Consider the following 12,097-nt stretch of genomic DNA (forward strand, 5'->3'; position numbering starts at 1 on the left):
GCCTCGGAGGAGGCGGCGGCGGAGGGCATGGACTCAGGCGGCAGGAACTCCTCTGGCGCTCCGAACACCACCCTGAGTGAGTCTCAGGGCAGCGCCATCCTCATTTCATTCATCTACTCCGTGGTGTGCCTGGTGGGGCTGTGCGGCAACTCCATGGTCATCTACGTGATCCTACGTTATGCCAAGATGAAGACAGCCACAAACATCTACATCCTCAACTTGGCCATCGCAGACGAGTTGCTGATGCTTAGCGTCCCCTTTCTGGTTACCTCCACCCTGCTGCACCACTGGCCCTTTGGCTCCCTGCTCTGCCGCCTGGTGCTCAGCGTGGATGCCATCAACATGTTCACCAGCATCTACTGCCTGACTGTGCTCAGTGTGGACCGTTACATCGCTGTGGTGCACCCCATCAAGGCGGCCAGGTACCGCCGGCCCACTGTGGCTAAGATGGTCAATCTGGGTGTCTGGGTGCTTTCCATCCTCATCATCCTGCCCATCATCATCTTCTCCAACACAGCAGCCAACAGTGATGGAACAGTGGCTTGCAACATGCTCATGCCAGAGCCCACCCAGAGATGGCTGGTGGTATTTGTGGTCTACACCTTTCTGATGGGCTTCTTGCTGCCTGTGGTGGCCATCTGCCTCTGCTACATCCTCATCATTGCTAAGATGCGCATGGTGGCCTTGAAGGCTGGCTGGCAGCAGCGCAAACGCTCAGAGCGCAAGATCACCCTCATGGTCATGATGGTGGTGATGGTCTTTGTCATCTGCTGGATGCCCTTCTACATTGTGCAGCTGGTCAATGTCTTTGTAGAGCAGGATGATGCCACCATCAGCCAGCTCTCTGTCATCTTGGGCTACGCCAACAGCTGTGCCAACCCTATCCTCTATGGTTTTCTCTCGGACAATTTCAAGCGGTCCTTCCAGCGGCTGCTCTGCCTCAGCTGGATGGACAATGCTGCCGAGGAACCCATCGACTACTATGCCACTGCCCTCAAGAGCAGGGCATACAGCGTGGAGGACTTTCCCCCAGACAACTTGGAGTCAGGGAGCATGTACAGGAATGGCACCTGCACCTCCAGGATTACCACCCTCTGAGGAAGCATTCCTGTCCCCCAGCTCCCTCACTGCCCCCCAGCTGGAGGGTGAGCAAAGCCAGGGCTGTGGCATGGGGTGGCTGGGAGGGAGAGGTTTTGGTCCTGCCTACTGCCAGCAGTGTTTGGCACAAGAAAGAGCAAAAATAACCCCACATCCTTGATTTGCTGCCCCCCTGCACCCTGGCTGCCCCCCTTGAGAGTGGACACATTCTCTGATGCTTTGACATCCACTTAGTGAATTGCAGCTCTCATGGGTTAGCTTAGGGTCTGGTAGCCTGGCTCTGCCACTCCTCTCTGTGTCTGACAAGTGGCTGTAAAGGTCCTGCAGTGACTCTCCCTCCACCTTTTGTACAGTTTGCCCTTCCCCTTGACTCGTGGGACACCCCAGGCCACTGAGTCGAGCCTGCCTCAGTCAAGCCCCAACATTCAGGCTCAGACTCCCCCCAACTGAAAATGACCCTGCTCAACACCTGTCAGTATGCACCTCCCCTTCAGAGATTAGAAATGCTGGAAAAATTCCCCCCAACACTCACCTTGCCCTTCCCCAGGAAGGAGCCAGTAGCCTCTCTCTGCATCTACCCTTCCCTCTCACTGGAATCAAAAAGAGAGTGGAGAGCAAAAGGTCCTTGAGAAAAGAAGCAGCATAGTCATGGAGATGTTTTTTGCTTTGCACACAGCTTCCAACTCATTGGGGCTTTGGCTGCCTGTGCTACTTGACAGAAGCAGAGCAGAAAATATCTTAGGAAAAAATCTGATTATTGCTGTGCTTTGGAGCTGCACGGCAGGTTGCTGATAATGGGATATAACCAGTCCCGTGACACACAGGGAGCAGAGAGCTGGGACTCACTGAGATGGGAGCCGGGGAGACCACTGAGCTGGGAAATGTTTGAATTTGTCCACACATACAATAAAGTGTGCTGATAATAAAGTTTAAAGGGAGCGCTAGACTGTGAATCTGCTGTCTTGAGCCTGCTCCATCAGCTGTGAAACAGTGATGAAGGGAGCTGAGACAGCTTTTGAATGATCTGGGTGACGGCAAAGTCACTTTAGCCTACATGGAAAAAGGGGTATTCATTTAAAAATCTCCATCCGTCTCTGAAATAACTATTTGACAGAAAAAGTAGCTGTTTGGTAATAGCTATTACCCTAGTTCCAGTTTCTTCTGTTGCACTAAAAAAAAAAAAGAAAATGGGTTTCATATGTTGTCAATGTAATATACTGACCCAGAGCTTCTTAATGTTTCATTTCTGAGAATTCTTGTTTTTAATGTGTGCCAGATGTCTTCTTGTTTTGATTTTTTTATTTGATTCTAGTCACTGTGTCGTGAACGTGTTTTTCTGAAGCAATTTATACTGTGTACTTATGTCTGTGATGGCTACTTGCAAGGTTGCATTTAAAATGGGTGATGCTGAAGAAGGCTCCTTTCCAGATAAAAACATTGTCATTTTCTCTCTTTTATTTACATTGTCTCCTCCACAGAAATTCTCTCTTGAATTTTCTCTCTTCTCCTCTTATGACAAAATAATTTTCATATAGACAGATGAAGCTTTCTTTGATAAATGAGAGCTGATTAAATGAAACCTTTTATCCCTACTCCCTCTTATCCCAGACAGAAGAGTCGGTACGGACTGTGTTGAAATAAGCAGCTATGTTTTTTGCTTTCTACCACCTATGCTAACAGTGTCACACAGTGGCAAGTGTCCCTGTAGCTGTGACAAATCATTTCTCTAGCACAATCCTGTGGTTGTATTAATTATAACTACTGGCAATTTGAAGTAAGAGACTGGAAAAAATCTCTAGTAGCAGCATACCCGTAGCATTGTACTCGTAGCTGCAGTGCTAAGTGTAAGGTTGACAGTTAAAGCATCTAGTATTTGTGGTGGTGGACTTATGACAGGTTTTTTGTTAAATTATACCCTTTAACTTTTCTCAGCAGTAAAAAGCAGGATGCTACTTTGTACGTTTCTTTCACCAAAACTTAGGTACTGTTAAATGAATGTATAAATTTAGTATTTCAAAGTTGTCTGGTTCAAAGTCCATCAAAATGGGAGAAAAAATCTTAATTCACTTCAATGGACTGTGAGTCAGCTCCTTTTAGTTTAAAAATTGCTAATGTGGAAACTGTTACATCCTTATTAAAATATTTCATGAAAAGCTTTAACAATTGTACAGTTTCTTTTCTTTTACTTCCTAGTGGACATGATTTAAAGAAAACTTCCAAATATTAAATTTGGTAATATTTTACATGTACATATGGGGGAATAAGGATGAAATCTCTCTATAAGCTTAATTAACTTTTCACAAAAATCAAACATCTGTCAAAGCAGTAAAATGCCCCATGATATCCATGATGCTATTTCCAGGGCTTCACTTGAATTCTCACTCAAAATATCTTCAAAATGGCAAAAATCTCATAATCTTATGTGGTCTTTTTCACCAAGGCATATTCTTAGGTATGGTCAGATTAAACAGAATACTTTTCACTGTTGAATTTGTTTAATGTCAGACACGATGACGCAAAAGTGAAAAGCATAAAGATTCATTCTGCATACTCAGCTTTGATGAAAAGTTGAACTGGGTTTTGTTCCGTAATCTTTTTTTTCTCTTTGCCTTGTGAATGTTGTGATGGAAACCTGCATATGCACTTTAGTTTCAGTTCTCCCAGGCACATCGCAGAGGCTGGGTTGGGGCCTCAGTAGATGGCAGGCTTGCCTTCGGATGGATGGGCTGATTCACTCCCAGGCAGCACTGCCCCTATCATTACTGGCTAAAACACTCTGTGTAGTTTCAGCTGGAAACAAAATCTGTTTATCCCAAACTAACAGTTCTTCCTGCTATTTTTCACCGTGGGAGAGGTGATCAACAGCAGTAAATCATTCAATTTAGCTAGAAGGAAAGTTAGTTCATTCTGTGTTATTATTCTAAATAGTAGAACTCAACCACCAGGAAGAAAAAAGTTTTCCTCATGAAATAATGTGTACCAGAAAAGAAACAGAACTCTTCTTAATAATGCTTTCCAAATGGCAAATAAGAGTATTCAGATTTCATATGGAAATTATTTTAACTAATGCTTAATTCACTGATTAAAAAAAGAGTACAGCGATGTATTTCTTGGTGACATTTTGACTTTTTATCCAGCTGTGAATTGTAATTTGCAACCAGTAGGGGGTTTTTTTGGTTTTTTTTTGGTTTTCTGTTTTTGTTTTTGGTGGTTTTTTTTGCTTCTTCCCCATGAGTTTTGGGTTATATTTTAAAAATACTGCATTCAACTTGTCATGGAAATTGGCCTTGCAGCCACTGAAACCCAGGCAACTGTTGCTCTTTGTTGAGCCTGAGACCTATACCCAGCAGTGGGATAGTGCCAAACAGCATCCAGTCAATGCATTAGGCTGTTTCCTGTGGCAGGTATACCAGAGAACGGTCTTCACCTGGAACACACATCAGGTGTGCAGCACACATCAGCTGCAGCATTTTCCCACTCAAAGAAGAGTGCACAGGAAATCACTTTCCTTCCTCACCAGGCTTCCCAGTGCAGTAGCAAAGACAACACATCTCATAATCCTGAGGCTGACTGCTACCTGCTGTTAGTGGACTTGAACAAGACTGGTCACAGAGGCACATTATATCTGGGCTGTGGATGAAAAGGGTGATGGCTGCATACAGATATTCTGCCTCTTCAGATGGTCCTTACAGCAGAGAACATTACACAGAGTATGGTTTCTTTGCATTCAACACATAAAGAACACATTTGATTTCTTCACAGAGAATAAGGTTTCTGAATGTGATGTAAGAATTTCTGAAATGCCAGGTTTCCAGTGAATCAGAATTTTGAAAAAGGCTTTCTGGTTGTTTCTGGAAATCTAAAAAGCTGCATTTCTAATGTATGTGGCATGATCTATTAACACTGTGATTATTCACTGTATTTTAACCTGTTTCCAAAATCAGCATCCTAATTCTAAATATTAAACTAAGTCTTACTGAAATAAAATAACCTAGTGATGACATACATTCATGTTATATAAGGTTTGACTTTACTCTGCCATATTTCTAGAACAGTGACAATTTAATTCCTATAATCCTGATTAAAAAAAGATCCAAGAAAAAAAATTTTAAAAAATCAGAAGAAATTAGCCAAGAAAGAAACATCAATCTAGTGTTCTAAACTCTGTGATTTCAGCCCCTAGGAACCTTACTTGACACCAGGGCTCTACAGACAAGGATGTGAACTATGACTCTCTAGAGGAGAATAAAATATTTCTACTGAATTGTGTATTCAGCATTTCCATCCTCTTCAACATAGCCTTATTTGGCTGATTACTTCAGGCTAAGCCACAGGAAGAAAGGATGGTTTACTAATTAGATTTCTCTTTAAGTAAAATGCTTTTAGATATTACATTTTGTGGAGAGAAATGGCCAAGAAAAATAGGTGAACCTGAGAGTATTTCAAAGTATATCATTAGACAGATACAAACCAAGCACAGTTTTGACAAGAAAAATGCTTTTCAATAAAAGCTAACTATGCCCACTCCCTTCCAACTTTGTTTCTCCAAAAGCCTAAAATCTGGTTTTGGCAGAGCAGTAAGCAGCTATGAAGCAGAGATAGCAAGGTGCTGTATCCTGCCTGAGATACATAGGGTTTTGTGTCCAGTCTGGATGGAATACATTTGTCATTATATGATTATCATGTCTATTATGGGTAGAGTCACCTTGAAAACAATATAAAAGTACAGAAAATTCCTTCTACTCTCCATTCCCCTCTCCCCCCCACCCCCCCAAAAAAAGTCTTTTCTATACAGGTTCTTACACTGTTTAATATGCCTAAGGGTTGCTCTGTGGGTCCTTGAGCTTCCTAACTAGAAAGGCTCAGATTAAAGTGCCCAAATTCACAGCATAGGGAGGTTGTAGGACAGATAACAATTACCAGATTTCTGACTTGGGATCTGAATTGTATTGTATTTATGACTTGGAACTGCATTGTATTTTCTCCACTTACCTTGTTGGTGACGGTACTGTTGTCAGTGCAGGTGTGGGCCCTACCAGCCCAGGGGAAGCTTCTGAAGGGTGCTGGACTGCACTAACTCCTTAAAGCTGAGCAACGCCGGGCAACGCCAGTGCTGCTGACACAGCCTGAGTACAGCACAAGCTCAACTGATTCACACAGCACTTGCCCATGTCAGATCCACAATGGAAAGCCCAAGTGATTGCTGGTTAACTGGAGTGGTCCAAAACGTGGCAAAGGCAGATATTTGGGGGAGAATGGATAGGAAAGAAGGCAAAACTGGTGGATATTTGATACTGAGCAGCCTGAGAGAGAAGGAATCAGAAATGGAGAAAAATCAAGTATGTGATGGCCAGGAGAAGCCATTTTGTTAAGAACAGAGGAAAAGAAGTAGAGCCCAGTACAGGCATTGTAAAGCAGGACTTGGCTCTTTCACGTAATTAACTTTCATCATTTAGAGTACAGCAAATACATAAACTCCCAACTCAGCAAAAAAGATGAAGTTCTGCTTTTTATGTCAGCTGCTATTTTCAAGGCTGGCTGATATTTTTGAAGGTTAGAAAGTATCTAGGCATTTTTTCTAAGAACCAAATGATAATTTATGTACTTTATGGAATTACTAGAAACTTGGGAAAACAAGGCAGAAACAGATAGATAACAGATTTTTCTGAATGTTAATTTATTTTGGATTTTTCAGATGCTTTGAATTTCTCAGATTTTTTTTCCTTTTATCATTAAAATAGAGAAAACACCTAACAAATTTTTGCTCAACACAAACCAAGAACTCCATATTGACAAGACAGAAATGGAATACAGAAGAATTTTCACTGCTCCTTCACTGTCATAAAGTAAAATTTACAGAATTTCTTACTTTAAAAGAATCTTCAGTAAAATGTCTGGGAAAATTCCTTTCCATAAGAGGAAGATATACTCTTAAGAATGAAAAGTAATGTTCATTAATTTCTCTCCACAGACATTACAGACTTAGATCACTTATAATCTCACTCAAACTATCTGTACTTAAGCTTTTATGTTATGTTTCAGGGAACAGCGCAAACCATTCTTATCAGTCCAAAACACAAGGCCTGCTGGTTACATTCCAAAAACAAAACCATGCTTTTCTGACAGGTTATAGCCCATGTGCTATTCCTGGCTTAATGGCTGAAAATGTTTATTTGTTTGCAAACCACCACATTTTGAATAACACCTGAAAAAATATGTAGCAAGAGGACGGTAGGACAGATACATCCTGGTAAAGATGAATGCTTGCCTGTCTTTCTCATCTTTCCCTCCTCAGCTCATCCTCTCCCTGGACCTGCAGTCTTCTTTCTCTTGTATTACCCATAAAATACATAATAGTAGTTATTTTCCCATTTTTATGACTCGGAATGCAAAAGGACTGGCAAGTAGAAGGAGGGGAAGGACCTAACAAATGTAGGACCACCACCACATCTTTTCCTTCCCCAGCTCCACTGCTGCCTCCACTCCACCTGGAGTACTGTTTTCTCCTCTGGGGCTCCCAACATAAGAAGGATGTGGACATGCTGGAGGTCAGAGGACGTCACCAAGATGATCAGATGGTTAGAACACCTCTCCTACGAAGACAGGCTGAGAGAGTTGGGGTTTCTCAGCTTGGAAAAGAGAAGGCTTCCAGTACCTACAAACAGCCTTCCAGTACCTACAAGAAAGTTGAAGAGGAACATTTTCCTAGGGCATGTGGTGACAGGCCAAAGGGGAATGGCCTCAGACAAAGAGGGTGGGTGTGGATTAGGTACGAGGAAGAAATTCTTTGCTGTGAGAGTGGTGAGACACCAGATCAGTTTGCCTAGCAAAGTTGTGAATGCCTCATCCCTTGAAGTGTTCAAGGCCAGGCTGAGCAATCTGGTCTGGTGGAAGGTGTCCCTGCACACAGCAGGAGGGTTGGAACTAGATGATCTTTAAGGTCTCTTCCATCACATTCTATGATTCTGTGATTCTAGTCAGCAATACAGCAAAGGGAAAATACTTGCTTGCCAACAGATGACTCCCTTTACACCTCCACTTTCAAGTCTTCCAGTCCCAGACTACAAGCCCAGAAGAGAAAGACAGGGCTGCATATTGGGGGAAGAAGGAAAACCACTAAGTTTAATGTTTTGAAGCCCTGGGAATGTGGTTACTTCTGCTGCTGCCCTGCTGTGTCTGCCTTTTGAGTCAGCTATGTATCTTTAGTGAAATACATGAATCGCCACACTACAGCCTTGGTAAGTGTCCACATACTGAAGAAATAGGAAATATTATTTCTAGAAGGAACTACATTGCATCTACCAGTGATTAACCTCCATGTAGTAAATGAGAAAAGGTAACTGGGATTTAAAACATGAAAAAAATTAAGTGACAAGAAATTCCTAGGGGAAGCAGAGAATCCATTCAATTTTTTAATATTCTTTAAGCTATATAGTACACTTAAACAAGGAGAAATATTGTTAGAAGTATTCAAATTTTTCCCATGTCCACTTATAGCACACCTAATTAAGTCCTTAGCAGCATAAATAATTATTTTTTAAAAATGTGGAAATTAAAATTTTATTTCTGATTATTTGATGAAACAAACCATTAAAAATTCATCACTTGTTCATAAATAAAATGTGCAACTGACAAATCATATGCCTACCAGTCAAACTATCTCTGTAGAAATTAAGGAAACCTAAAACTGGCAACATGGGACACTTATTGGATAACTTTGATAGAAAAGATCTGGACATTCCTATTCTTTGCAGGAATCACCATTTTCAAATGTAGACTCACAGGTTCTTGCTATCACCATTTAATTATAAATGTAAGCACTGTAAAACAGATACAAACTTTATATATGATTTATATGGCTTTAATATGGGATGAAATAGTATTTTTTTTCTGTGCTGGAAAAACAGTTGGAATATAATATGCTTATATAATTTTTAGTCAAAGGACATGTATGCAACGTGAGGGAAAAGTCAAGATTTGTCTCCATCTCTGCTATGTTTTGGAAAAATACTTGCATTTGATTGTGTGTTTTATATATGGTGTTACAGAATAATTTTTTTTAAATCCATCCACTTTCATAACAAGACACTTTTATTATCTCAGTACTTTCTATGGCTATCTGTACTCATTATGATCTTACTTATTCTCCTTCTGTAGATGTAAACGGCAAACCCTGCTCTGAATCTGCCTTGCAGACCAGTGAATCATGGTTGAGATATGAGCCAATGGGGGCACGACAGATATGTGTTTGTTTCTTATTCACTAAAGACCCAATTTAATCAAGAGTGGAAAGCAAAGATGTTCTATCCTTTCTCCCAAACCATCTTCTTTTTGGTCTGAACCATTAGAGAATGAGAAATTCATGCATTTCAAACCTGCTCAGGTTCCAAACAAATCCAAATGCTATTTGTTTTGTATTCTACTGACCGCAAAAATAAGGTAAAGAATCCCAAGTATACTAAATAAGAATCTCTAACATGTAAAAGCAATAAAAGCTATAATAAAATTATGACCATTTAGCCATGCCTTGAAGAGACAGAAGGCACCATGAGCTTGCTTTTAGAAAAGTGACTTGCACAGCTGATGACTTAAGTGAGCTGATTTTTCTGACTTAAAGGTGTATTTTACAGGCATTTAAATATGAGTAGCCTCCATATGCCTTCTTTACTGTGCATATAGAGAAATGGCACTTTCAGACTGTAATTCATCGGTCCTGTTTTCAGCATCTAGTCTAAAATGAGATTAATTGCAAGCACATATTTCTCTCTAGAGACAGTAAGGGAGTCTAGGTGAGTAAAAAAGTCTAGGTGAACTGTTAGAGATGTCTACACATGTTAAGATGGATCCCATCCTTAGATGCAAAGTAGTCTGGTTTCAGATGAGTCAAATTAAAAGCTGGGGGAATATAGTAGAACCCTTGTGTAGGCCTTTAGACAAATGTCTAATGCTTGATCCTGAATTGTATGAGAAAAAGAACTCTCAAATCAAAATATGATTTCACAGGAAAATGGGAATAAATGAAATGGGAATAATGAGACAGGTGAATGGCTTGCAAGGGCATGAACTTGTGTATTTTAACTTAATAGTCTGAGTCACCTACTGAGAGATGCCAAAATAAGTAGTGAGGTGCTTAACTCAGCGCTTAACTGTGTGCTTGGTAAGACTCCTGAAACAGAGAATGAGAGAGTTTCTAGAGCTTATAATAACACACCTGGACAGTTCCATTAAGAGTTCAGCTATTTGATACATGGGAAAGGCTAAAATATTGGAAAAATAATTCAGGGAGGCTCTCATTCATCTTAGTTGCTATTTGCTTATACAGCCCCTGATAGAAGAAGGGAGCTCCATGTACACCACCCCATAAAAGAAATTACTTACAGTGACAGCAACAGGAGTGTTATTAAGAAATAACGCATTAATGGCTAAGTCATTTTCCAAATCTGTGCACATCTGAATGTAGAATCAAGCCTCCTGCCCAAGCTGAAAAATGCCTGCCTTCTGAAATACAAAGGTCAGATAAACAGATTAGAAAAGTATGCAGATTATGAGTCACCTTGTAATGAGTAGCATTCTCACCTAGCTGGATTTAATTCCTGTATGATACAAGAGAATTTATGCTTATCGACAGTCTGATGGCTCACAAATATCAGTGCCTACCATCATTAAAGGGAGAGAGACGGAAAAAGAATAAACTCCTACTAAGTAATTCTTTATCCTTAGCAGATATTTACACCATATTTATCATCAAGTCTTTGCTTGAAAGAAAAATAGGTAATAATAACACACATTATTTTTTGAAACAGAGTTCTTCAAACTCAACAGGAAAGTGTCAAAATTAAAGCAGTAGTCAGAATGTCAGCCCTCAAGAGAGGAAAACAAACAAACAAGCATATTTAAAGAGACATTTCAAAGCTTAAAGTTCTCTTAAGGGAAGAAAATATTTCCCTATTCTCCCTGCACCCCAAAAGGCTTGGATGAGACCAGTTAGTTGTGTATAACTGCACTCAGAAAACCTTGAATCAATATTTAATATTACAACTTTAATTGAAAACCAACACCATAATAATAATAAGTGAGCATCAGCACTCCGAACTGCACAGAAAGCAAGTTCTGCAGCCAGGATGAAAGCTCCTCTACAGGAAACCCCAAGGGAAATCACAGAGGAAGTGTTTACCTCATTTAGAAAAGGGCACAAATGGTGAATTTTTCCTTACTCTCAAGGGACTCCATGGAAAACAACATATCTGACTAAAGAGAATGAGATTTGCATTATGTATTTGGACTCATGCTAATTCCTCTCGCAGTGTGGTGTGTCAGCACCATGTCTGATTGTAAGGGAGCCGCATACTGCATACAGAAAGCAAGTTTTGTAACAACACACCTTAGGAGAAAAACTGTAACTGAAAAATTTATTCTCTGCTACAATAAAAATGAGCATGAAGTAATGAACAGGGCAGTGATTTACATCATCCTTTATTATTTTCATCAGCTGAAGTATAAAACTGACTCCCCATTAACCTCTCACTTCCTCAGCAGTTTAGTGACTTTCTATGTATAGAAATACACTTTCACTTTTTAAGGTCAGTACGAAAGCATATGGGTCACAGTTTCATTCAAAATTATGGCAGTTCACCTCTCCAAAAGTTCCAGCAATTAGATTGAAAATGAGAGCCTCCAAGTACCACTCAGGCAAAGAGTGACTTCCAGATTACAAGATTACAATTCTAGATCTACAAATCTAGATTCTAGATTACAAGATGCAAGTGCTCAAAGTGGTCCACTTTATGCTTGCTCCAAGTAAGGCACCCAACGAAGAGTTTCTGAGAGGATAAAAATGCACAACTGTTGCAGCTGCAATCGCTCTGTCAGCCAGGCTGATCTATTTATATTTTACTGAAGTCAGCACCTAAATAACTTTTTCAGACCGACAAAAATTCCTGACTGTCCAAAGGCTTCAATCACCTCAAAAGAACGTCGCTACGCGCTCCTGCACCTGATA

At 40.5% G+C, this 12,097-nt stretch overlaps 1 protein-coding gene across 1 annotated transcript; it reads left to right on the forward strand.

Annotated features, from left to right (window-relative positions):
- Positions 1–6: 6 nt before the first annotated feature.
- SSTR1 (somatostatin receptor 1) lies at positions 7–3,261 on the forward strand. Its single transcript, XM_008639591.1, has one exon. It carries the CDS (start codon positions 28–30, stop codon positions 1,096–1,098), a length of 1,071 nt encoding a protein of 356 aa, XP_008637813.1. The 5' UTR covers positions 7–27; the 3' UTR covers positions 1,099–3,261.
- Positions 3,262–12,097: the final 8,836 nt, after the last annotated feature.

Source organism: Corvus brachyrhynchos, unplaced genomic scaffold, assembly GCF_000691975.1.
Source record: "Corvus brachyrhynchos isolate BGI_N302 unplaced genomic scaffold, ASM69197v1 scaffold115, whole genome shotgun sequence".
In the NCBI taxonomy this organism is placed as follows: domain Eukaryota; kingdom Metazoa; phylum Chordata; class Aves; order Passeriformes; family Corvidae; genus Corvus; species Corvus brachyrhynchos.

Coding starts and splice junctions, on each gene's coding strand:
- SSTR1 (XM_008639591.1), top strand. CDS start 28: ATGGACTCAGGCGGCAGGAACTCCTCTGGCGCTCCGAACACCACCCTG.